The 25,730-nt window shown below is 41.7% G+C and overlaps 4 protein-coding genes across 4 annotated transcripts in view; 2 read left to right on the top strand and 2 right to left on the bottom strand.

The window, feature by feature from the left end:
• Nucleotides 1–8,494, bottom strand: part of DYNLL1 (dynein light chain LC8-type 1) — a 33,119-nt gene extending 24,625 nt beyond the window's left edge. The window contains exon 1 of the mRNA XM_037817317.1: nt 8,320–8,494. The gene's annotated coding sequence lies outside the window, so the exon portion shown is untranslated. The remainder of the gene's footprint in view (nt 1–8,319) is intronic.
• A 283-nt stretch (nt 8,495–8,777) lies between these two features.
• Nucleotides 8,778–16,675, top strand: SRSF9 (serine and arginine rich splicing factor 9). The gene is made up of 4 exons (XM_037817046.1): nt 8,778–9,074; nt 12,159–12,319; nt 13,723–13,895; nt 15,427–16,675. Exons 1-4 carry the CDS (start codon nt 8,887–8,889, stop codon nt 15,568–15,570), a joined length of 666 nt encoding a protein of 221 aa, XP_037672974.1. The 5' UTR covers nt 8,778–8,886; the 3' UTR covers nt 15,571–16,675.
• GATC (glutamyl-tRNA amidotransferase subunit C) lies at nt 16,027–22,562 on the bottom strand. Its single transcript, XM_037817047.1, has 3 exons — nt 22,176–22,562; nt 17,709–17,812; nt 16,027–16,594 (listed from the first exon to the last, which is right to left on the bottom strand). Exons 1-3 carry the CDS (start codon nt 22,520–22,522, stop codon nt 16,542–16,544), a joined length of 504 nt encoding a protein of 167 aa, XP_037672975.1. The 5' UTR covers nt 22,523–22,562; the 3' UTR covers nt 16,027–16,541.
• A 54-nt stretch (nt 22,563–22,616) lies between these two features.
• TRIAP1 (TP53 regulated inhibitor of apoptosis 1) lies at nt 22,617–24,747 on the top strand. Its single transcript, XM_037817050.1, has 2 exons — nt 22,617–22,807; nt 23,832–24,747. The coding sequence occupies exons 1-2, from the start codon at nt 22,661–22,663 to the stop codon at nt 23,913–23,915; spliced, it is 231 nt and encodes a 76-aa protein (XP_037672978.1). The 5' UTR covers nt 22,617–22,660; the 3' UTR covers nt 23,916–24,747.
• Nucleotides 24,748–25,730: the final 983 nt, after the last annotated feature.

Genomic DNA, 25,730 nt, shown 5'->3' with positions numbered 1-25,730 from the left:
AACTACAACCCAGAACCCATGAATCTTGAAGACGATTGAATAAAAAAGTAGCTTATGAGGGGTGACAACATGATTGGGAAAGCCATATGGACCATACTCCCCTTTGTCTAGTTTATGGATGGATGAGTAAAAAAATGGGGGAAACAAACAAACAAACAAAAAAAGGCACCCAGTGTTCTTTTTTACTTTAATTGCTCTTATTCACTTTAATTTTTATTCTTGTTATTTTTGTGTGTGTGGTAATGAAGGTGTCAGGGATTGATTTTGGTGATGAATACACAACTATGCGGTGGTACTGTGAACAACTGAATGTACGCTTTGTTTTGTATGACTGTATGGTATGTGAATATATCTCAATAAAATGAATTAAGAAACAAACAAACAAAACAGTCTGTAAGGGTCCAAGGGTTCTTTCCATCTGAGGACAAGCACATTGGTGTCATTCCTGTATCAAGAATGATGGATATTGATCTCCCACATGTTTTAAGTGAAGGCTTTTCTTCACTGGAAGGGCAGTTCTGCCCAATGTATCTGAGGATTCCAATGCAATCCACCATTCTGTTTTCAGTGGCAATGGTACATTGAGTCTAGAGCCATCACACTTCTTACCCTTCCTTCTCTGTCCTCCATGCTTATCTGAACTCAACCTCTTCCTTCCCCTGCAGATCTGCTCTTGTGGTTTTATTCCACATCTCAGCATGTACCCCTGCCCAATGAGTTTCCCAAGCCAGGAACCTGGGAATCAACCTGGACTCCTCCTCTACCCTCACCTCCCCCAGGTCCAATCCATCTCCAAGTCTGGTGATTGCATCTCTTCAGGGCCTCTTATCTCCTTAGTATCTTTCCATCTCCAACACCTTACACTTGGTAATCTCTCACTTGGTCTCCCAGCTGGTCTTCCTGCACCCATTCCTGTCCCCCCTTCCATTTCACCCGGTTACTTCCCCATGTAACCTGCAAGTCACTGGGCCATTCTTGTTCTCACCCTATACTCATCTTTAGGCTAATCTAAGCACACTATCATATTCCCCCTCAAAATCAAGAATCCAAATCCCAATTCATGAATGGTTAATGTAGGTTTTTAATGGGATCTATGAGGTCACAAGAAAGGGGTTACACTGCAATTACACAGCAAAGCTTCCTAAACAGACCCTTTAATTATCTCTCCTTTTCCCCCAAGTTATCCCAGAATGTCAACTGCTACTACATCTCTCCTTCATTCTCTCTTTCCCTCCCCTAAAATCCTACAGCTGCCCTCTAGCCAAGGTGGCTCTCAGTTTCCTCCCCGACTCCATTTCTCCAATCCCTTCAGTTGCCCCTCCCTGCTGGGATGGACTCATCCCATCCTAAGACCTAAAAATCCTTCGCTCCTCAGTGCCCTCAGCAGGGAGTACAAATTCCATAGTATGGTCTACTAGGCCTTGTAAATCCTGGCCCCAGCTTCCCCCTCCTCTTCCCCACTTGAACTCCTAGCCCCAAACACACTGTAGTATGGTGGGGATTTTCCCTGGCCTACTGTGCCCTCCTCTGTCTGGGCTTTTTGCCTGAAATGCCCTTCCTTCTCCCCTGGTTAACTCCTACTGGTCCTCACACTCTGTACACTGTAAGTATAGCTGAAGAGCAATGCACAAGAAGATGAAATGATAAACATACAGCCCGGCAACATCTGCCCCTCCCTTCCTTCTAGGAGAAGCCTCAGTTTACCCCCTGCCACATCTTCCATGGTTGGAGGAGCCCCATCCGTATCTGGTGCCTTGCACAGTGCCGTTTCCATTAGCACATTAAGCACAGGTACAAAGCCCCTCCGAGGTCGCTGCTCCCAGCTCAGGAACATGGGCTCAGATGTACCCAGGGCGGGGCGGCCATTTCTCAGAAGCACCGAGTTGCCTCTTGGAAAAGACTCACCAGGTGATTCCTTGCGGCTCTGAATTCATAAGAGCTTCTTTTGAAAACAGAAAATGTTTCAAGTGACTTTGGAGAGATGAGTATATTTACCGGAACAAATATTTTGCTCTTTGTCAGCCCTTGATTATATCTGACTGCACTTTTCTCTGTGAATTGAGTTGGGGAAAAAACAGTTCATTTAAAGCTTGAAAATGCCCATCTTCTCTTCCATTTTGCATTAGCCATTTTCTTCCCCTGAAAAACAGTGTTTGTGTCTGCCTCAAAGCCTAGTTCTTCCTTTCCCTGGTTTGTCTTCTGGAGCATTCTTGCCTCCCTTTGGCTTTTGTTCTGCTTTTGTTTCTCTAAATCAGTTTACTTTGTGCAGCTTATAATAATAGTAATAATCTATAACATCAGGGAATTGCTTTCCCATACCAGTACCTCACTTATTCTGCATGAAATCTTTATGAGGAGAGTCAAGGAAGTGAACTTCTCATCCAGTCAACATTTAGTGAGTGCTTACTACATGCTGGATGTTGTGCAAAGAGTTTTGCTATCCTGATCTCATTTGATACCACCCACAGCTTCATCAAGTAAGCATCACTCCCATTCTACAGATAAAGAAACTGAGGCTCTGAGCAATGAAATGGCTCGTCTAAGGTCTTGCAACTAGCTAGTGATGGAACACAGTTTTGGATCTAGGTCTTGTGACTCCAAGACTTGTGCTTTTACCTAGCTTCATGCCTTCCTCACCTGTTCATACCAGTATGGCAAATGAGGAAACCAAGGCACAAGGGAATTCAGGGGCTGCATCTATTTGTAAACTTTCAGGTACACGTGATAGTTAACTCAGCTGAAACTGGGTTTCAAACTAAAGGGAATTTAATATAGTTGAAAGTTTAGTATAGATCTGACTTCAGGTAAGTCTGGATCCAGGAGTATGGTAATGTGGGAAGAACCTGACTTTTCCCCCCTCTTTTGGTGCCCTTTCATCTTGAGTTCTTGCTAAAGCATGTTCCCTTTGTGGTACCAATTGACTGCAGCAGATCACTATCTTGTATCTGAGAACAGTGTTACCTCTGTAGAAGAAAGAAGAAATTTCTTTCCCACATGCCCCAACCACTGCTCACCCTGCTCCAATCAGTGTGTCTGGTGAGGATGACAGAGATTGATTAGCTAACCCAAATAAGGATGATGCCATTTTTATTCAAACCATGCAGTTGAGGACTGGGGAAGAATGGAAGGAAATTTGGAATACTGATCTCGTTAGGTATGAATTGATGCACATTAACTCATTCAGCACACATGTAGGCAGCCCTTTACGAAGTTTGATTTAGGGTGCTTGACCCTAACTCTTGCTACAGACTCCCATGGACTGCCAAGATGTCAGTAATTTTTGCCATTAGTGTTACTTTTGAGAAGCATCTCGGTTCAGCAGTGCTGCCCAGTAGAACTTTCCACAGTGATGAAGATGTTCTGCATCTGTGTTGTCCAATATGGTAGTCACCTGTGGCTGCGGAACACTTGAAATATGGCTAGTGCAACTGAAGAACTGAACTTTTCATTTTATTTAATTATAAATAATTCACATTTAAATGTAAATAGTTATTGAGTAGTTGAAATGCCATTAATTTAACTAAGGACCTGGATTTTTTGTTTTATTTAATTCTAATTAAATGTAAATTTAAATAGCTACATGTGGCTAATGGCTACCGTATTGGACAGTTCATACCTAAAGCAGGAAGCCTGCTTTACTACCTCATTCATTCATTCAGCAAACATGGATTAGTGCAGTTTATAGTCAGCACTGTGTTTAATGGACGGCTTCTGACTCTGTGTTAGGGACAGGGAACAAGAGTGAATGAGATGGAGGTGGTCCTTGATTTCATAGAATTATTGCTCTTCTGGTCCGTTCTGTTGACTGTCCACACAGAGCATGGATTTTGGGAGTGATGCAGACATGGCTTTAGTAACAATGGGAAAATAGTTTCCATATATTGTTAAGTGGAGAAAGCAAGTTAAGAAACACTGGACACAGTAGCACATCTGTTTTGTGTGTGAAGGATACAGTCTGTAATACTAGCTAGTAATCATGAAGCTATTATCAAGGATCTGGCTCTGGGCTAATTGCTCTATCAACATTAGCTCATTTAGTCATCACAAGAACTCTAGGAAAGAAGAAGGGACTGCTATTGTCCTTGTTTAGCAGCTGAGAAAACCAAGTTCCAAGAGGTTAGTAAATGGAGGCAAGACTAAAGTCCAGGCAGTTTGACTCCAGAGTTATTTGTTAATATGTTTCAGAGACACAAAAAATGTCTGAAAGGAGATACACCCAGATGCTCATAATGGTTAAGTGGCTATTTTAATGAGGATGGATCATAGTCTTTTCAATTGTCTTCTATTTTCTTATCTATATTTGGGGATTTTTCTGCAATGCATTTTTTTGTTGCTTTTGTAATAAGAAAAAAATTAATTTTTAGAGAGACAGAGATAGAGGAGAGAAAGAGGGATAGGGGGAGGGAGAGACAGAGAGAGAGAGAAGAGGAGGGGAGGGGAGGGGAGATGATAGTATTTTTGATATATTGGGTTAAAAGAAAATATTATAAACATTATTTTTCTCTGTTTCTTTTTTACTTTTTTAATGTGGCTACAAGAGAATTTAAAGCTATGAATGTAGCTCATGTTAATGTTTCTGTTGTACTGTGCTGATCTAGACTCACACCATCTCCAGGAAGCCCTCACTGGAATCTAGATGGATTAGGTGGCTCTCTAATGTGGTGTCTGTGGTAGCTTCCCCATATCACAACTGTATTCTAAATGACTGTTGGAATAGCACCTTGAGGACAGAGGTGTCCTTTTATAGCATGCTCCGGACTGTGTGCAGGTCTAAATTAAAGTATGTACTCGGTGTAGAAGCTCAAAAGGGTCTCCCTGCCTAGGGTCTGTGGCCTTGGAAGAGAAGGAAGCCATGTGAGCATGAAGCCACAATTTTGGCCTCATTTGTGTTCAAACCTGGGCTTGTAAGGAACAAAGACCATCTTTGGGTTCCATGGATGGTCATGAATGCCTCCCAATAATTGAGTTGTGCTTCTTCGAATCCAGGAAGGCTTGTACTTGCCACATCCCCACATCTGGGCACAGTGTTTTCTGGGCTAGGGAACTGAGCCTCTTTGGGGATTTCAAGCTGCAGTACTTTGCACAATACAAGCTGAATCATTATTTGCAAGCAGTCTTCCACCTAGAGTTCTATTAGGTCACTTAGCTGACTCCACCTCTCTCCTTAGGAGACAGCCCAGTTATCTTTAAAAGGACATTTTCAAAAAGTGTCTTTTGAAACAACAATCATGTAGTAGTGGTAAGACTCAGAGGGTGTTCTTAATACACTTAAATAAGAACACCTACCCAAACGACAGGACTTTAGGATGTTGTTAGGCTATGTAAGCTCCTAAAAGGTTGCATACTTAGAGTCAATATATTTGGCCAGGGCTCTTTCCTGCCTGCCTTCTAAAGCCCAGAAGAAAACAGCTAGAAAGTTTACATAATCCAGAACACAATAGACAATTTGGAGTTTTGTTTCATAATTTACTACGTTTTGCTCCATTTATAAAAGTAGTACATGCTAACTGCAGACAATTTAATAAATACAGAAAGCATAAATACAGGAATCATTGCCATCAAGAGATAATCCCCACAAACATTTAGGTTATTTCCACCTATGCTTTTTTTTTAAAATGAAATCATTTCTTTTTCATTGAGGTAAAATTCACATAACATGAAATTCACCATTTTAACTATTTTAAAGTGTATAATTCAGTGACTTCCAGCACATTCTCAATGCTGTACAACCATCACGACTATATAATTATAGAACATTTTCTTCAACCCAAAAAGGAACCCTATACCCATCAAGCAGTCACCCCATTACCCCTTTACCCAGTCCCTGACAACCACTCATTTGCTTTCAATGTCTATGCATTTGCCTATTCAAGACAGTAATCCTATAACATGTGGCCTTTTGTAGCTAGTTTCTTTCACATAACATAATGCTTTCAAGGTTCCCTGCTGTAGCATGTATCACTCCTATTTATGGCTGAATAATATCCCTTTGTAAGGATATGCCATATTTTGTTTATCCATTCATTAGTTAATAGATATCTTGGTTGTTTCCACTTTTTGGCCATTGTGGAAAATGCTGCTATAAACATCTGTGTACGATTTTTTGTTTTCAATTCTCCTGGGTATATACTTTGTATCGGAATTATTTAGTCATGGAGTACAATAATCCTTTTATTATGCTGCTAGATTCAGTTTCCTGGCATTTTGTTGAGGAATTTTGTATGTATACTTGTTAAGGATACTGGTCTGTAGTTTTCCTTTCTTGGGCTGTCTTTGGTATTATGGTAATACGGGCCTTTTAGAACAAGTTAGGAAGCATTTCCTCGTCTTTTTTTTTTTTTTTTTTTTGGCAGAGTTTGAGAAAGACTGATAATTTTTAAGTGTTTGACAGAATCACCAGCAAAACCATCTCATCCTGGACCTTTTTGTTTTTGGAAGATTTTTGATTACTGATTCTGCTATAGGCCTATTAGATATTCTAATTCTTCTTGAGTCAGTTTTGGCAGTTTACTTCTAGGAATTTATCCATTTCGTCTAGATTATCTAATTTGTTGGCATATAATTGTTTATAGTATTTTCTTATAATCCTTTTTTATTCCTATAAACAGTAGTAATGTTCCCATTTTATTGCTGACCTTAGTAAATTGAGTTTTCTTTTGTTCTTGGTCAGTCTGATTAAAAGTTTGTCAATTTTACTGCTCTTTTCAAAGAACTAATTTTTGATTTCATTGATTCTATTATTTTCCTATTTCACCTCTCTCCACTCTAAACTTTATTTCCTTCCTTCTGCTGGCTTTGGGTTTGCTCTTCTTTTTCTAGTTTGTTAAGGTGGAAGGTTAGGTTTCTTGATTTGTGATCATTCTTCTTTAATGTAGGCATAATTAAAGAGAAAATAGTTTGTATGACTTTGAGCTTTTACAATTTATTGACACATTTTATGGCCTAACATGGTCTATCCAGGACAATGTTCCATGCGCACTTGCGAAGAATGTATATTCTGTTGTCGGATCTATGCTTTTTTTTGTTACATGAGATACATATATATATATATATATATGTATGTAAATATATACACACACACATATATATGGTGTGTGTGTATTTATCTCCATTCTCTGTACAGAACTGTGATAATATTGAATAAAAATGTATTTCCTTTTTTATCTTTTCAGCATATAAAAATGAAACAGTTACAGTAACAATCTTCAACTTTACAGCAATGTAAGACATCCAAAGTGAAAGTTTACAAAATGCCATTCTTTAGAGACATCTGGTGTCAGCCAGTTTAATAGATTCCTTCAGAATATACACTTATACATCTACGTGTATATGTCAAACACCATTTAAAAATTCATTTTATATCATAATTAAATTAGCATGCCTTTAATATCCTTCAAAACATGATTTAATAATTGTGTAACATTTCCATGTTATTAAAGTGTTTAATCACACCCTTATTGTCAGGAGTTTAATTTTTTTAATTGTAAAGAATGCAATGATGAACTTCCTTATACATAAGTTATAACTATTCACACTCAGTAATTATGTCCAGGTGCCTACTTTTTTGTTTGTTTTGATTTTTAAAGGCTCAGAGGTGGTTTAACTAGAAATCAACTAAATTCTGATTAAATGTTTGGTTTTTATTCCCTTGCTATTGTTAGCATTAATGGGATTTGTTTTTAACAAGTTTCATTTCTTCTTTGACATTTTATTACAAAAATTTTCAAACATTCAGAGAGGTTGAAAGAAGGGTACAGTGAACACCTATACACCCACCACCTCGATCTTACAGTCAACATTCTGCTGTATCTGCTTTACCATATATCTATCCATCCAGCAGTCCACAAGGTTACATACTAATATAAAGTTAATATGAAAAATCTTTAGATTAAGACTTTCGATGCAACAACTAATTTTATAAACATGCCAAATTCAATGCTCCTGCAATATGGGATGCGAATGTGGAAAGGCGCCAAGGTGAGGGTCTTTCGTTTGTGGACATATATCCGAGATCTCCAGGCTGCCCGAGTTTCTGAGGGGCTCAACCCATAGCTTTGGAGAATGGCTCTAGGTTCGAATCCTAGCCCCTAGCCCCCCCATACTATAAGACGCCGGTTTTCTCCCCCGTAATAATATAAGGATCCCTACATCCGAGGGGAGGAGTAAAAGCACAAATTGTGGGAAGCATTCCATAATGATATTATGATTGTTTTACTCCCTCCCCGTCTCTGATAAACTCCAAGTCCAATCCATCTCAGGCTTACAGGCAGACCTAATAAATTGTAAAACCCGAAAGCATGGCCCCAGAGGACTACTGACCTGAGACCTAGGGCCGCGACAGTCCAGCCCAGCCCAGCCGTTGGGGACTCGTCCGAGCCGCTACGGGGTCAGCCAGCGGCCCGGGCTGATTCCTTCCCTGGGGCTCCCCTCTCTCAAAATAACAGCCCGCAGGGCCGGCTGAGGCCGCTACCGCGTCACCTCAGTGAATGCTCACAAAAGCCTGTGAGGCAGGCAGCGCTACTGAGGGACACTGAGGCTCAAAGAGCCCACGTCACTCGCCGAAGTACGCACCGCCAGAGAATAGACTGAGTTCGGGAACTGAAGCCAAATGCCCGGTCTTCACGCTCTCCCCTTCATCTCGCGGCGACAGCCAGCTCCCATAGGGGGCGCCAGCCCGCGCGCAAGCGCAGACGTCGCACTCGCGTCCCCTTTAAGACGATTCCCTTTGCTTCCTCCGACCCCTTCGCTTCCGCTCGACGTTCCCACAATGCAGTGCGACTGAGCGCCTCTGAGTCCGCGGAGGCGCTGCGGGGGACCCGGGCTGCGGCGGAGGCGGTGGCGGCGGCGACGTGGGCTGCGGCGGACCCGCGGCGTCGGGAGGTGCGGATGTCGGGCTGGGCGGACGAGCGCGGCGGCGAGGGCGACGGGCGCATCTACGTGGGAAACCTTCCGACTGACGTGCGCGAGAAGGACCTGGAGGACTTGTTCTACAAGTACGGCCGCATCCGCGAGATCGAGCTCAAGAACCGGCACGGCCTCGTGCCCTTCGCCTTCGTGCGTTTCGAGGACCCCCGGTGAGGTTCCCATTCCGCCCGCGGGGCCTGAGGCCGCGGTTCCCTCCTTCCCTCCCCCTTCTCCCCTCCCCCCCTCCTCGGCGCAGACCCCTCACGGCGCCCCCGGGTGGGGATGAGGCTCCCGCTCACCACAGGCTTCAGGCCGGCCTTGGCTCCGTCACTTCCTTTATTATTATTGCTGTTCAACTTTACTTAAAAACACAAAAGCTGGGCCTTTAGATGGCCCAAAGCGGCCTCAGGGATGGTACAAATTACACTTCCCGCAGCTGGGGAGGCACCCTTAAGAGGAGAAGCGGCTCCACGGCTTGGAAAGCTGGGCCCCTAAACGGGCCGGGGAGGACTCGGAAACGAGCAGATACCGCCGGTGGCACCCCTTGCCACCCCCACACGGCCAGAACTCACCGTTAGAGGGGAACAGACTGCCGGATGTGGATGCCTTTGGGGATCGTAAAGGGGTCTCTGTGATGGTACAGAATTCCTTCCGCGTGCCCCACCCAACCCCTCCGCCCCACGAGGTTAGGAGCTAGTCCTAAGAAAGGGATCAGGGATTTGGAAAAACTTTTAAAACAGTCTGAAGGGGTCACCGATTTTATTCCCCTCCTCTAATGAGTGGAGACACCGCTAGATGCACACCGGCCCTTGGGATTTGGAAGTTCTAAACCCCTAATGATTCAAAGGGGTCTTTGTGATTTGCCAACGTTGTCGGCCCTTAGGCCGGAAAAGGCCTATGAACTTTCACAACTGCGATTGGTAGTTCTTAGAAGCTACTCTGCTGTTGTGGTCTCTCCGCTCGGGGTAAATGGGAACAGGCTTGTTGTGTTCCAGCGTTGTCTCAGGAACTCTTTAAGCAGTCTGCATTAGTAGTGTCTGCAATTGAGTGTCTTGCCTGCCTGTTATGGAAGTTTTGGACTTGGAGAGCACGTGAGGAAGGGGAGGTAGGAAGCACCCTGAGGCTGTGATAGCCCAAGACTGACAGAGCTCATTCCTAGTGTCTTGGCCTTTGCCTCAGAAGTGGAACTAGGCATTTTTTATACCTAAACTTTAGAAGGTTGAACTTCTGTTAAATAGTAACAATGCCAATGTGTTTTTTGAACAGTTGCTATATGTCAAGTACCATGCTGTGTATTATTTAGCTTTTTCAACAACAGAGGTAGGTACTGTTAATTAACCACATTTTACAGATAAGGCAACAGGGGATCATAAAGTTGTTGATAAAAGTTAAACTAGTAAGTGATCAAGGTAGGATTTGAATCCAGCTGTCCTTCCCTTAAAAAACAAACTTACTGTATGATATACTACATTGTCTATAATTCCCTCATTCCATTCATAATAGAAAAGCTATCTTACGATATTGCTAGGTGCCAAATTTTGAGGAAAGCCCTGTGCACATAGTATCTTTTTTAATCCTTACAATAACCCTGTAAGATAGATGTACTATTAACATTTAGAGATGTAAAAACCTACCCAGAGACAGCCACTAGTAAATAGAAGAACGATTCAAACTCAGATTAGTTGGTATTTACTCTGCTCTTAACCCTTAGCAGTTCTGCCCCCCCCCCCCCACTGCATTATAAATATAGCCAGGGTTGCACTGGATGTGGTCCTTGTTGCTTTTAGCCTTGTGACTAGAATCTTGATAAGGGATTATGTTTTTGTGACACTATATGATACCCTCATTAGCAGATCTTTGGTTCTGCTTCTCCACCTAAGTCCTGAGCCCATTCTTTCCCCCCATTCAATACTGTAGAATCAACTTGGCATTCCTAACTCTCTCAGAGTCCTAGGAAAAAGACAAAGTAGCTTTATTATTTACCTCCTTTGGTGAAATTGTTGCCAGAGACTGTTTTGTCCCCCCCCCCCATTTTTTGTTTTCAAGTAACAACTTACAGGAAAGTTGCAAGAATAATACAAAAACAGTATGTAGAACTCCAAAATACCTCGTCACCCAGAGAGTGATTTTGACAATTTTAATTCTCCCATCCTGTAGAAAAGGTATACTTGAGAGTTCCAAATTCCTTATAAAACTGTCTTTCCAGCCTTTTCTTGTTTTTTTAAAAATTGCCATTTTAACAATCTTTAAATGTACTGTTTGCTTACTTTTTTTTAATTCATTTTATTGAGATATATTCACATACCATGCAGTCATACAAAACAAATCGTACATTTGATTGTTCACAGTACCATCATAGTTGTACATTTATCCCCAAAATCAGTCCCTGACACCTTCATTACCAAACACACAAAAATAACAAGAATAATAATTAAAGTGAAAAAGGGCAATTAAAGTAAAAAAGAACACTGAGTGCCTTTGTTTGTTTGTTTGTTTCCTTCCCCCATTTTTCTACTCATCCATCCATAAACTAGACAAAGGGGAGTGTGGTCCATATGGCTTTCCCAATCACATTGTCACCCCTCATAAGCTACATTTTTATACAGTCGTCTTCAAGATTCATGGGTTCTGGGTTGTCGTTTGATAGTTTCAGGTATCTACCACCAGCTACCTCAATTCATTAGAACCTAAAAAGGGTTGTCTATATTGTGGTTACTTTTTTAAAGGGATTTTGATTTCTGTAGACTTCATGGTATAAACTAGGCCTTGTGGGAGAATATTAAGGGGCTAGTGTATGGTGTGCATTTTAAGAAACTTCACCAAAGTTAGAGAAACGCTGACTTATTGGTGAACTCTTCTATTAATAATTTTTTTTTTCTGAATTAGCCTTTTTTTAACTTTATCAAAAAATTTAAAAACAAACAATAAAAAAAATTTTCAAACAAAACCAAAACAAAGGAATAAGAAAAACAACCTAAAATAAATATGTTGCTTCCAACATGTTCCTACCAGCCTTTTTTATAAGTAACCTATTCACCTTTTAGTATTGTATCATACCTAGAAAGCCCTGTGTGTTACAGTCATTAACTTTAATTCCAGTATCATGAAAGGTCTTCAGACCAGAGCAGTAACACATCAGGATGCTGCGTTTTTGTTTTATTTCACTCTGGGATTCCTTCTTGTACTTATTGCTCAGTCCCCTCACTGAGAAATCAGCCTCTTGATCAGCAGTAACTCCAAACTTTTCTTTGCAGAGATGCTGAAGATGCAGTTTATGGAAGGAATGGTTATGATTATGGCCAGTGTCGGCTTCGTGTGGAGTTCCCCAGGACTTATGGAGGTCGGGGTGGGTGGCCCCGTGCTGGGAGGAATGGGCCTCCTACAAGAAGATCGGATTTCCGAGTTCTTGTTTCAGGTATGTTCCTTTCAGACTGAGACGATGTATGTAAGACATTCAGAGCAGAGTCTGGCCTCCAAGAAATGTTAGCTTTTATTCTTTAGTGCATAGAATAAGTGGGGCTTTCTTTCCAGTAGACTATACACAGTAAGTGACAGTCTGAAGCCTTGCCCTGTCTTGCCATTGAGGAAGGGATCCTGAAAATGAAGTCACCCTGGTGGTACAGCCTTGATAGAACGTAAACATGCTTTATAAGAGTTTTCTAGTGGTGAGAAGAGACTTTCTTTTGGATTGTACCTTGAAAATAGAGACTTGCAAGAAAGACATTTCAGGACCTAGATTTGAACAATCTTGGATCCTGAAAAAGGCCCGATTTTGGGGTTCTGGTAAAATTATTAAAAAAAGAGAGAGAGAGAGAAAAACCAACTTGGAGTCTTGGGGGTTTCATTGCAAAGTATAGAATGAAATGCCTAGTACTAATAACTTTATGCATCTTTTCGAAATATCAACACACTGGTAAAGGCCTGTACATCACTGGGTGAATTTTTAGGACCCTGGTAGAGTGAACCGTATTGAGGAATCTAGCTCCTTTTTAGATATGAATATCACTCTTAAAAAACCAATCACAGTAGATTCCCATGGTGCTTAAGAGTGATACTCTCAGTATTTGCCTATTTTGTGTCCCTTTGTAATTTTTTTTAACCCCAGAACTCTGTTCCCTCCTTCAGGATGTCATACATATTTTTTTTTCTCTTCATGCTGCTCTGAAATCCTGCTTAGAAATCTATTAGGAAATGGCTGCAGTCCTGAGCTGTGAACAGTAAATACAGCCTTTGAGAGCAGGAGCACATTTCCCTTTCATGACATCAGGTAGGGTTGTATGACTCCCAACTAGTTTTAGCATCTGAGTCTTACCTTTCCCCTCACTGTCTGAAGAATGTTGGTGATCTTTTCACAGGTACTTTGTCTAGTTCATCAGTCATTCATAGAAACAAACTTTTTTTAGACTTTTGTTGTTGGTATGTTGTAACCTTCAACTACACTTGGGTTATTTCGTTGACTGGTTTCAAATTTCCCATATTAGGCAAGAAATAAAAGGTATTGCTAAATTTCATAATTAAATCATTTGGGACTCAAAGTCTTGGGAGTTTGGTATTAAGCATGAAGAACAGAGAAAAAGAGGCTATGAATTTTCAGAGATACTAAATGTATTATGGAATACACTTCTCAAGGTGGGTTTACCACTCATGCCTCCTACTCTTCTCTGGTTTCAACATGTCTTAATAAGATTTTTGATATGGGGATCTTCAGGATTTAAAAGTGGTGATTGACAGAGAATGGACTCTAGGCATTACTGGTTCTTGACGGGACAGTAAACCTGGCTGAAGCATGTGGCCTCTTCTGTCTCTCTCTGTGCCTAGGACTTCCTCCATCAGGCAGCTGGCAGGACCTGAAGGATCACATGCGAGAGGCTGGGGATGTCTGTTACGCAGATGTGCAGAAGGATGGAATGGGGATGGTTGAATATCTCAGAAAAGAAGACATGGAATATGCCCTGCGTAAACTGGATGACACCAAATTCCGCTCTCATGAGGTGGGTCCATACCTTCTGTTGAGGAGCTTGTTGTACCTGGGTTGCTCCACCTGAACCTGTCCTAGTAGAACTAGCAACAGGCCATGCATTTGCCATTTAATAATGTCCTTATAGTACCATTAAAGGTCTGTCTTCAGTGGGCAAAGCCAAGGAATTCACCATGCTTAAGCCCCGTAGGATCATAGCAGAGAGAAGTCTGCAGTCATAGTAATAATATTAACCCTGAGAGAATGAATACTGGTGCAGTCTGTCCTAATGTGAGCTGTTCTGTGATAGTGCACAACTGGCTTAATCTGTGGTGTCTCTCTGTGAACCTAACTGTTATGACTGCTCGTCCTCTGGGCCCAGGCTGGGTTCTCTAGGTCAGTCTCATCATCCTAGTCTTTTTAGCTACTGCTGTCAGGGTTTCATTTTTCCTTTCCCACAGCAGTGCAGGATCCTCTTCTGAAACCTAAGGCAGCATGACATTTTCTTGTGGTTAGTCACCTCATGAGCTTAGTTCTTGGTGTTCTTCCTTTCTAAAAGGTGGCTGCTACTTTGGTTCTCAGTCTGATTTAAGTGGTGACTGTCCCTTTGATATCATTGAGACCAGAGACCAAACCACCAGTAGGACATTCATTTTTCTAGTTATCTTGTCCTAACTTGCCTTGGCATTTAGGGATATCTGGGGGATATGAATTTCTGAGCTCTTTTACTTTTCTTAGAATTCCTGTCATTCCCTAGTTTTAAGGCCTGGGGGGCTGGTCTTTGCATGGCTTAATTATGGTTTTGCTCAGACAGTCCTCCAGGACTTGAGTTTGGAACAGATACAGAACGGTACTGCAAAGCAGGGCCTCAGTAAAGGTAAATCTTGTTGTTGAGTTTACCTACGGAAAAAGCATCTGGCTTTATACCTTAAAGTGAAAAGCAGCTGGCTGAGGACAGCTGGTCTAGAGAGAGCCAACCTGGACATGGCTCTTACGCTTATTAATGTCTTAGCCAAGCTACTTGCTGAACCCCAGTTCTTCCATGTGTGAAATGATCACAATAATACCACCACCACCACGACCCCTCCAAGACCTGCCATGAGGTTCAACTATGGGGATAACTAGAACATCTAGCCCAGGTCCTCACACATGGGAAGTGTTGAATACAGGCTAGCTCTCCCTGGATGCCTATCCAAAGATGCATATATGAGCTGGCATATATGACCTCTGAAATCCTTTCCAGTTCTTAGATTCTGGGGGTAAATTAATTTGGATATTACTAACAATAATAGCTAATATTTGAGCATTTCTCACATGCCAGGCTGTCCTTTATTTGTCACCTTGGACCAGTGATACCACTTTCAAGTCTCAATTTTCCTCATCCTAGAAATAGGATAGTACCTACCTCATAGCATTTTTGTGAGGAATTAAAAAGATAATATATGTAAAGCACTGTGCCAGGCCCATGGTAAGTGCTCAATAGCTAGCTGTTGTTGTTAGGCCACCATGTTGATTTACTTATTTTTCTGGCTCTTACTTTTTCCTTCTTTTTGTTTGAATTTCAGGGTGAAACTTCCTACATCCGAGTTTATCCTGAGAGAAGCACCAGCTATGGCTATTCCAGATCTCGATCTGGGTCAAGGGGCCGTGACTCTCCATACCAAAGCAGGGGTTCCCCACATTACTTCTCCCCTTTCAGGCCCTACTGAGACAGTGATGGAAATTTTTTCTTTATTTTTTAGTGTGAACTGAGCTGCTTTGTGCTCAGAATCTACATTCCAGATTGATAATTTAGTGTTTTAGGAAATTTTTTTAATTTTTTTTTTTTAAAGGAAAAATACCTACATAATTTCTACCAGGGCCATGGTAGCAGTGAAACATGTTAAACTGCTAAAATTGTGGTTTTGGTTCAGAAACAAGTTGTATATTTTCCACCCCTGATTATGGGAAAAAAATCAGTGCTGTCTGTGTCCTTGTGGGTTGCTCTGCTATGGAGATTAGCAGAAACTGTGACTGAGTCGGCCCATTCTGTTTAGAAATATATTTTAAACGTTTAGTAACTGATATGTGTGGTTGTCCTTGATTAAGTTCACAGATTTCACCAAACAGGCACAATGATTTAAAAAAAAAAAATGTAGTTGTAGTAGAAACTCATACCCAGTTAGTATGGAGCAGAAGTGGATAACTTTATTCTGGGAGAAAGATACTTGGTCTGATGGTGGTTTGAGAACTTCAGTCCCAAGGGCAGGTTCAAGGTTCTCTTATTCAAGGCCAAGCTTGTAAATTAAGCTGACATTAAGGTAACATAGCATATAGAGGAAAGGAATGGGAAGAAAATAATCTTTTGATGGGTAGCTGCACAAACATCATTGGAAAATTCCTAGCCAAAACTGACTTCGGCAGTTTGGTTAGAAAAATCTCTAAATTCTGTTGTATCACGAAATGCAGTTTGATAGATAATCTTTGGAGGAGAGAGAAGGGAGATAGTCTTTCATAGCAAATAGGTCTATAAGTGAATACTTCCCATTTCCTGAGAAGCTGACAATGCCTTTTATTTCCATTAACACTAGAAACTCATTGCCTTGCTTTGGCCAGATCTTTCCCAAGTGTGTCTTCAGAAGAGTCAGTTACTAAAAAGTACCCAGTTGTATACTGGGTACTCCCTTCCTAGAATAGTTACTCAGCCATGTGGGGAGGGCTCTTGTTCATCCAACTTTGGCAAAGAGATATTACCTGTTTGAAGACAAAAAAGAATGTTACAGCCAAGGTTTCTGCCCTACTGGCTCTACTAAGTTAATAAAGCAATGGAAATAAGCATAGCCACTATCCTGTTTTTCTATATGAGTATCTGAAAGAATCACAGTTATAAGTGAAGCCAAACTCATGCACACTTTTCAGTAAGGGAAAGAGCTTATTTCCATAAGCCATGCATATGGAAGGAAAGACTATGACCGTGAACCGAGTTTGTACCAAGAAACAAAGTCTGAAGCAAGGTTCTCTGAGAGAGTTTTACATGATCAATTAATGCATATGTCTGCTGAAGCAGCCACAACTGTCAGGCTCTGAGATGGGGAGATTATCAAGTCTTATTTCTCTCCACTGCTGAGGTGGTTTAGTGAGTCAGGCATGGTTAACTCACAAACTCTAGTTTTCCTCCCCACCCTTGCTGCAACCAGAGCTTCCCTTTAACAGGTTGGTCTTCATTGAAGAGGTAACCCCTGAGGCTGAGCAAAGCTGAAGTTTGTATTTGGAGGCTCAAGAGTGGCTTCCCTGAGAGGATTTCCTGAACTGGAAAAGGGTATTTTACCTGCGTGCTCTGGCTAGTCCCATTCCCAAATATCCAGAGTGGTGCATCAACTGTGAATTCCCACCTATCTGCAGAGTTAACAACAGGTTGAAACCCCATCCAAGGTTGTGGATTTTACAGTTTGTCCAGAGGAGCTAGAAAGCTTCTACTTAAAATACTTAACAGTGAGGTTAAAGATGAAAATCTCATAGTTGGGGGTTCTCCCAGGCTTAAAGATGAAAATCTCATAGTCGGGGATTCTCCCAGGCTTAAAATATGTTTTATTTGGCCTGCAGAGTATTTAAAATTTTGGAAATAGATTGAGCTCCAAGCCACGGTACATCTCCCCCTTCCTCCCAACCCCACTCTGCTCACTTCTGTTACCTGCTGACCCCTAGAGGTGGGTATGACACCTGGGCTCTACTGCTACCTTAATGCTACTATCTATATATGCACTTTATACTTTTCAAAGGACTTTCACTTTTTTCACTTGACCCTCACAGTACCTGCCTTCATTCCTTAGTTCATTGTGACTGATAAGCCACTCTGGGCAACACATACCTGGGGGGGCCACAAAATACTCTTCCACGACCCGCTGGGAGTTTTGTAGTAGTTCTTCAGCACAGTTGCCTTCTACAACGTTATCAGCTCTCAGGTATAGGCATCTACAGAGTCCAGAAACTCAAGGTTAGCAGTCTAAGGGCTTCTCAGACATGGTAGAAGATCAAGAATGAGAAAACAAGGAAGCAGCATATTCTTGAGTTAAGGTTACTTCTCAAAGGCAGAAGAGACAGGATGGAACAGTAGGCCAAAAACTGTCTACAGTTGACAGATTCTCCCAACAACCCTGTGAGGTAAGTGGTAATTATTCCTGAGGATTGGTAATGGTGAAAAAATATTTATTGGATGATTATTATGGGTGAGTTTCTTTAATGGAGACAAAACAATGTGTTAAATCTAACAAAGGTATGCAAGAGTCTGCCAAGAGAATACAAAGGGGGCACCTAACTCGGCCTGGGTGGGGAGCAGGGAGCAGGTGTTCAGTATCAGTGATACCACTGCTGACTGCTACAGAACAGGCAAGAAATAGCTGGTTTGGAGCATGGGAAATGAACTTTGGCAGGAGCAGCAGCACGAACCCAAGGCAGGAGAGACTTGCACATTCAGAGAAGGTCAGGGAGTTCTGCAGGGCTACAGCGCGGCTTGCTCAGAAATGGGCTAGGAACCTAAGCAGAGCTGGAGGAAGGAACTTACTCAAGAGTGACTTGCTTATCTCATAAATGAAAGAACTGGGATCGAAGCCCAGGTTTACCCCTAGGATGAATGCCTTTTTTTAAAAAATCACACTGTATTTTTGTAGATCAAAAAAGTGCCTGCCCTTGAGCAAGATGTGCCACAAAAACAGCCCACGAATCTCTCACTGTTCTCTGGGCTTAGTGGCCTCACCAGATGACAAACTTGTGAAACCAAATAGGAGCTTGAACATGAGGCTTCATTATTGTTTCAGGGTTTAAAAGTGCATGACAAGAATTTTGAGCCTGCTCTCAGACACTTGGGTTAAAAAAACAAGCAGTCCGCTAACAGGGGAGCAGGCAAACTCTTTCTGCTTTGACTAGGACATAGCCTGATGGGGTCAGATGTAACATGAATATTTTGGGCAAAGGTTGCAAATGATGGCTAAGCTGTCACAATATTTTTAAAGGAAAGAACTCGTACTTACATCTCTTGTGCTCTGCTACTATCTTAAGTGTGTGGCCTTGAACTAGAAATAAGAAAATAAAAATTGTCCATAATTGCAATGTTCAAAAGTAACAATTGGGCTTTCTGGAATTTGTATTAATGTTGGGCAATATAACAAGATGGCTAAGAGCTTGGGCTCCTGAGTCATACCTGAATTAAATCCCAGTGCGACACATAGTATGGGTACAAAGTTACATATCCTTTCCATGCTTCAGCTTCTTAATCTGTAGAATGTTTCATAGGGTTGTTGGGAAGATTAAATGAAATGATGCTACAAAATAAGATCTGATAATGTCAGGCCTGCATTCTCATGCAGTAAGAGGTGGATGCTAAGCAGCAGGTGCCCCTTTCAGAAAGAGCGCACCCTGGGAACACCTAGACCCCACCATCACTCAACGTATGCCTATGTACTTGCTTTGAACCTGTTTTAATCACGTGGAACCTGCCTAGCCCCTACAGATTGCTGTTATTGGGCATTGGGAGATTTTGACAAAATAAGACTACTACCAGCAATTTAGGTGGTTAAAAACTACTGCTTCCCAATGGTAGATTTAATAGCAACTGATTTTTCACCATCCTTTGATAATCAGGTTTCCTATGTAAATGAGATTTCAGGAAAAATTCAACCCTTTGAATTCCACACATTTTCACTTACTACTATTTATGATGGAGTTATTTCTAGAATAGACCCACATCTCTGTTTTCTTAATCATAGTATACTGAATTGCTAACTGTGGTACTCTAAGCAGACCTCTCACTTGGCAAATCACTTTTCTGGATCTCAGAATCATTTGTAAAACACCGGGATGGGACTAGATGAGTGCTTCAGTTGCCTGCCAATTACTTCCCACCCTATCTTTCTCAATCTGGGTTTCAGAAGAGAATTTAGCTTCAATGCCCTAAGAAATCACTTTTTATAATAAACTCTCCTATGCATCTGCACTAGTATGATTTAGGTTATTGGGCTTGGGAAAATGACGAAGAAAGTCCCTCAAGTCCATGTTCAGATGAGCAACCCTGGTTGAGAAAGGCTTCTGTGAACTAGAAACCCCTAGCCTCTAAAACTCACAATCACTTAAACCAGTAACTGTAAAATGTAAAAGGACATGGAAAGTGCTGTGGCAGCATAGAGATAGAAGTGACTGACTACATGTGCTCCTGTTGGCCTTTGAACTGACTGATGAGACAGTTCCACCACTACTTTTGTTTCTTTGTCACATCTTAAAATGGAATTATTAATACAAACTGGATCCTGAATTTATGGAAAGAGTACGGATCGCTGACTGTCAAGTTGTGATTCTTGCCACCAGACCCAAATCCCTCTTCACTTTTCCTCAAGTTTTTCCTGAGTGATGACTGCAATTCTTTACAGTTAACTTCTAGATGATTTGGGAGATTCTGACTCCTCTTTGTGCTTCTATTCCTTCCTTTCCCAAAGAAATTAATAAAGAACATTCAACATTTACTATTGTCTACTCAGTGCTAGAGAACAGGATGAGCAAAACCAGACATGCTTCCTGGAACTTCATCAAGTGGCAGAGAGAGGGGGGCAGAGAATCAAATATTACTCAAACAGATGCATAAGTACATGTAAAACTACAGTTATATTGAACACCACAAGAGCCACGGTGTCCTGAAAGGGAACCTGACTCAATATGAAAGAATGAAGACTTCATTTGGTTTCACAAGGTTGAGATCTGCAAAAAGGAAATTACATAGGCAAAAGAGACAAGGTGGAAGTGAAGGCAGTGGTCCAGAATTTTAGGCAGAAAAGAGCTTGAGGCAACCCTGAGGTTGTAGCACTTGGAGAGGAAGACAGGACTAGGGTAGGTGTTGCCCTGAAGACTATGGTGAAACTTTTGTCTTTATTCTGAAAAACAAAGGGAAACCTCCTGAAGGGCTTTGATAGGGAATAACACCAAACTTTTGTCCGAAATGCAGTGTAACTTTCAGTAAATTACATTTACTGCCTGTCCTGAGCATCAGATGGCAAAGTAGAGAAAGGATTAGGACTTTTTTTTTTTTTTTTTGCATCCTCTTTAAGGGCAACAAAAAACCTTAATGCACATACCAGAATGTGTGAAACAGACCGCACATAAAGGATGAATGATATACAGTATTCTGTACTTTTTTATTCATACCTTGATGATTTCTCATCAGTACATATAGTTTTATTTTGTTTTGTTAAACAATTTGCCTAAATATTCCATTGCATGATGATGAATTTATCCATGAAAAAAATTATGAATTATTTAGCCAGCAACATTTAGGTTGTTTCTGGGTTTTGTTTTGAGGGTTTTTGTTTTATCTTGTATTATAAACAATTTTGCAATACCTTTGTGTGTGTATATTGATGCACTTTCACAAATATTCCAAAGGGAACTGTTGGGTCAGAGAATATATGTACATTTAACATTCTGAGACAGGAATACAGCAGTAAACAAATCTGACGAGCTCCCATCCTAGTGGTAGAGACAAATAACAAAGCAACCAAAATAACCAGGAAAAATAACAGAACAAAACTCAGGATAAAGAGTTAGCAATGGTTCTGTAAACACACAACTTCTCTAATAAAGAAAAATAAAAATATAAAATAGTTAGTGACTGGAAGGTGGGAGGGGATTTGTAGTAGTCAGGAGAAGCTTCTCTGAGGATATGAGCTGAGACCTGAATGCCAAGGAGACAGCCATGCAAAGATTTGGGGGGCAGATTGTCCAAGAAAAAAGTAGCAGCAAGTGCAATTATCCTACAGAAGGAATGAAATTGGCAGGCTGGAGAAGCTGTAAGTAGGACAGTGTGGCTGGAGGGTCCTGAGTGGGAAGAACAGTATTTCCAAGTGGTAGTCTGAGATTCTAGGTAGAGTCTTGAAGGCCTTGATTATCAGTGTGAATTTTGTACCTAGTTACACCGCGAGACCTCAGGGATTTTTTTTTATTAATTTTTAAATTTTATTGTAACATAAAATTTGCCAGTTTAATCATTGTTAACAGAACAATTAAGTGGCATTAATTACATTCACAATGTTGTGCAACCCTCGCCACCTTACCAAAACTTTTTACTTCCCCAAACAGAAAGAAACCGTATCCTCGAGAATTTTAAGGACAGTGACAGGGTCCTTAGTGAACAAGAGGAAAATTAAAACTACTTATGCACGGGGTAATCTTAGGCAAGTTCCTGAATCTCGCTAAGGCTCTTTTACCCTCCGTAAAGTGGGGCTACTATCCACCACCATAAAGGGCTGCGAAGGAGCCACTGTCAAGGCTTTGGGGACCGCCGCCACGGATTTACCTGTCCTCTAGTACCGACTCCATGGGCTCCACTCCGTCCGTGTCTACCGCATGAAGCCTGTCGGCAAAGGCGATGGCTGTCTCCAGCCGCATCACAGCCTCCCGGCTGCCGAAGTCCACAAGCGCCAGACGCTCCAGGTGCTCGATCACCTCGGCTGTCACTCGGCCACATCCCTGGGGTTTGAGGCGGGGAGCCTGGGTCCCCGGCGGGGCCTGCTCCGCCTGCCGGTCCGCTTCCCCACCTGCCACCACGCATCGGGCCCTTACCTGAGGACCCACCTTGGCGGGGAAGCCCCGGCTCCCGTTCAGCAGGGACAAAAAGCCCAGCCGCGCCGCCCACACCCACATTTCCTTTCTTTTCGGCCTGTGTGGTGCGCCCTTAAATAACGCGGAGCGACGCGCCTAAGAATGATGACATCAGAGTGCGCCGCTGCCACTATCGCCGTCGCGGCCGCCGGCACTGCCTCCTCCTTCGCCGCCGCCGCCATGAACAGCGTAGGGGAGGCATGCACTGACATGAAACGCGAGTACGACCAGTGCTTTAATCGCTGGTTTGCCGAGAAGTTCCTCAAGAGGGACGGCTCCGGGGACCCTTGCACCGACCTTTTCAAGCGCTACCAGCAGTGCGTTCAGGTGAGACGTGGCCCGAGCCCCTCCTACTTCTATTTCCAAGCCCCTCGTTCTCTCTGCAGTGTCCCCCGCCACACACATCGCATTTTCCGGAGCTTGAGACACGCAGGGTGGAGAAAAGCCACAGCGAGGCCGGTGGCAGGAGCCCCTCTCCTACTGTCACCACCAAGGCCGCCGCGTATCTGTCCGAATGACAAAGTTAAATACTTCTGCAGTGCTTTACCTTTTACGAAGCACGGTAATATCCCTTCGTTCATTTGGTGCTCATTCTAAATTTGCAAAGTGGGCACAGTGTTTCCGATTATTTATAGATGGAAAACTCACGCCAAGAAATACTAGTTCAAGTTCTCTAGTATCATGTTTCCTTGATTCCCTTCCAGGTAGCGCACTTTTGTACTATTGCCGTGTATGTGTATGTGGTGGTGGTTGTCGCGGTGGCGTTTTCAACCTTTCTCTGGCCAGTCAGACACTATGGAAGTCCCATAGTTTTTGCTGTTATAATTCCTTCACTGGCCTTTTCATTTCTCTATCACAGTTCCTAGCTGCAGGTAGAAAAATTATTCCAGCCCAATGGAAGTGGAGCTGCTTTGATTATAAAAACTAACAGTGCTGAGCAAAGCACTTCTAATCCTCATGGTAATCCCAGGACGTAGTTGCTATTTTTGTTCCATTTACCGGTAAGGAAAGTGAAGCTTGTTCAAGGTCACATAGCCATTAAGTCCTGGAACCAAGATTTAAACCCATGCCTGTCACTAAGATAAAGAGTGGTGATAGTGTTTTATAAATTTCACTTCTGAGATTGATGGTCCCTTCGCCCTCCTTTCCAATCTCTCTCAGGTCTTATATTTGATTTCTTCATAATGATAGTTCTGTTTTGCTTTAAAAAAAAAAAAAAAAGTATGGGATTTGAATCATGGTGATTTGGAGTCCTTATAGCCCAGTCTGATTTTTCTTTTGCACCATATTTTATTTACAAAGTTTGGTTCTCAGGCCTCATATAAATGTTTATCTTTTCTCCTTCCCTCAGAAAGCAATAAAGGAGAAGGAGATTCCTATTGAAGGACTGGAGTTCATGGGCCACAGCAAAGTAAGGCCTGAAAGCTCATCTTGACCTTCACAGTCGTCTTTAAAAGGGACTCCTCAAGTCAGGAAGTTGAAGATTCTGGATTTTGTCAATTAAGGCTATAAGATAACCATCAATCTGTTGAGGGGTTTAGGAGGGAGTAGTTTTATTTCCTCTTTGATGTTTCCTCTCGCTTGTACTTTGCTTTGGGGTGTTTTCTCACTTACTCTGGCATCTTGCAGGAACTAAGTGTGTTAAAACTGAATAATTTCTTGGGATTATGGTTGCAATATTTGGTCTGTGATCAACTTTATACCTTGTATGTAAATAATGATAAACTAGTCAGGATGATCCAGGTTACCTGACCTCTTAAGTTGTGCTAAAAGGATATTCAGTACAACATACTGGGATCATGGTACATGGAAGCAATTGCTTAGGACTTCTTTTTCCTCTCAGGGAGCTAATGCAATGAAAAAGGTGTCAGTGCTTGGGAGTATAATTTCATTTTTTATAAAGTAACAATGATTTAAAATTGCTGGTGGTCTGTGTTAGCCAAGAAGACAGCTTTCATCAGTTCCCTGCCTTAACGTGATGTTGGATTGACTTGAAAGCTTCAAGAATGTTGCAGAGAACACCACCTTGCAGATCACTGTACTTCAGGAATTAAGTTACTTGGAGTAACTTTGAAGGAAGATCCTAAGTTGCAAAGATTTTGTCAGCTTCCAACCCAAGTCAGTGAATTAAGTCAACTGCATATCATAAAATGCTGCATCTGGTTAAATGAGGGGAAGTTTGCTTTATTTGCCTCATTTACCTAATCCTGCCTTGTAACATCAATAATCATGAAAATGGAATAAATCATATTTAGTTTCTGTCATGATTTGTCCCTAGACTTCAGTGTGCTTTATGAAACAGTTCTTACCTTGTTACCCACCTTGTAATTCCTGATTGAAAGGTTTGCTTGATGCAAAAACGCATGTGCTAGCCCAGAAATTCACATCTGTACCTCTGGCTTTTGGGAAAAATTGTAGGAAACATTTTGCAATCCTCTTCAGTTTAAATTGAGGGGGTGAGAAGGATGTTCAAATTCATTAGTTGCCAGAATAGATAAAAGAATTCAGGGATCTAACTCTTTTATGTTATTAGGTCTAAAAAAGATAGAATTCTAGTAGCTACCTTGCTTTATGACCACATTCTGCCAAAAAAAAAAAAATAATAATAATATCTTATATTGCCACCGAGGGAATAATTTTTTCTGAATAATTGTTCCTTGCCATTTTGACTTCATCTTCACCATAAAATGACTCCAGCTACCTCAGATACTTTGAAGATTTTAAATTTATGAGGAATTCTTAATTCCCTTTTCAGGGTAATTTTGTTGGTACTACTGCTCGCAATTTTTATGGCCACAAGATAGTTTTAATCCCAGGAACAAATAAAGCCAATACTACATGCACAAATGTGCCCCACTGCCTTTATTTCTCCAGATTTTTGATCCCTATTAGCAGTTAAGGTACTAAGAGATGGCCCCAAGGTGAGACTTGACACCTTTGGTGAAAACTATTTCTCTGACTATGGGGAATATTCTGTAGTAAATGCTGGTGGCATGGGACAGGACAAAGTTGAGACCCAAAGAAGCCCTTCCTCTTAAGAATTGCAGGTACTTCTCTCAGATGTAAGCTGTAGCCCTTCTGCTGGCCACTCAATGTCTTTGCCATCCAAAGTCTGTCAGGACCCAATCTTGATACTTAATTAGCTCCAGTGCTTTCTACTTGTGGTCCCTTTGTATTACCCTCACCAGGCACAAGAAACCCAAGACAGGCCTATTGTAGACAGTTATTCAGTGGGCTGAATTGGATCTGA

The sequence above is a fragment of the Choloepus didactylus genome, chromosome 23 (assembly GCF_015220235.1).
Source record: "Choloepus didactylus isolate mChoDid1 chromosome 23, mChoDid1.pri, whole genome shotgun sequence".
Lineage (NCBI taxonomy): Eukaryota > Metazoa > Chordata > Mammalia > Pilosa > Megalonychidae > Choloepus > Choloepus didactylus.
The sequence above is the reverse complement of the archived record's forward strand: the minus strand, read 5'-3'. Positions and strand labels throughout refer to the sequence as shown.

Bases quoted from the DNA above. Each gene is read 5' to 3' on its own strand.
- TRIAP1 (XM_037817050.1), top strand. From the start codon at position 22,661: ATGAACAGCGTAGGGGAGGCATGCACTGACATGAAACGCGAGTACGAC. The intron at 22,808-23,831 runs GTGAGACGTGGC...TCCTTCCCTCAG, and splicing joins GCTACCAGCAGTGCGTTCAG to AAAGCAATAAAGGAGAAGGA.
- SRSF9 (XM_037817046.1), top strand. From the start codon at position 8,887: ATGTCGGGCTGGGCGGACGAGCGCGGCGGCGAGGGCGACGGGCGCATC. The intron at 9,075-12,158 runs GTGAGGTTCCCA...TTTTCTTTGCAG, and splicing joins GTGCGTTTCGAGGACCCCCG to AGATGCTGAAGATGCAGTTT. The intron at 13,896-15,426 runs GTGGGTCCATAC...TTTGAATTTCAG, and splicing joins CCAAATTCCGCTCTCATGAG to GGTGAAACTTCCTACATCCG.
- GATC (XM_037817047.1), bottom strand. From the start codon at position 22,522: ATGTGGGTGTGGGCGGCGCGGCTGGGCTTTTTGTCCCTGCTGAACGGG. The intron at 17,813-22,175 runs GTAAATCCGTGG...TGGACTCTGTAG, and splicing joins GAGTCGGTACTAGAGGACAG to ATGCCTATACCTGAGAGCTG. The intron at 16,595-17,708 runs GTATGTGTTGCC...GTCTTCAAACAG, and splicing joins GTATTTTGTGGCCCCCCCAG to GTAATATCTCTTTGCCAAAG.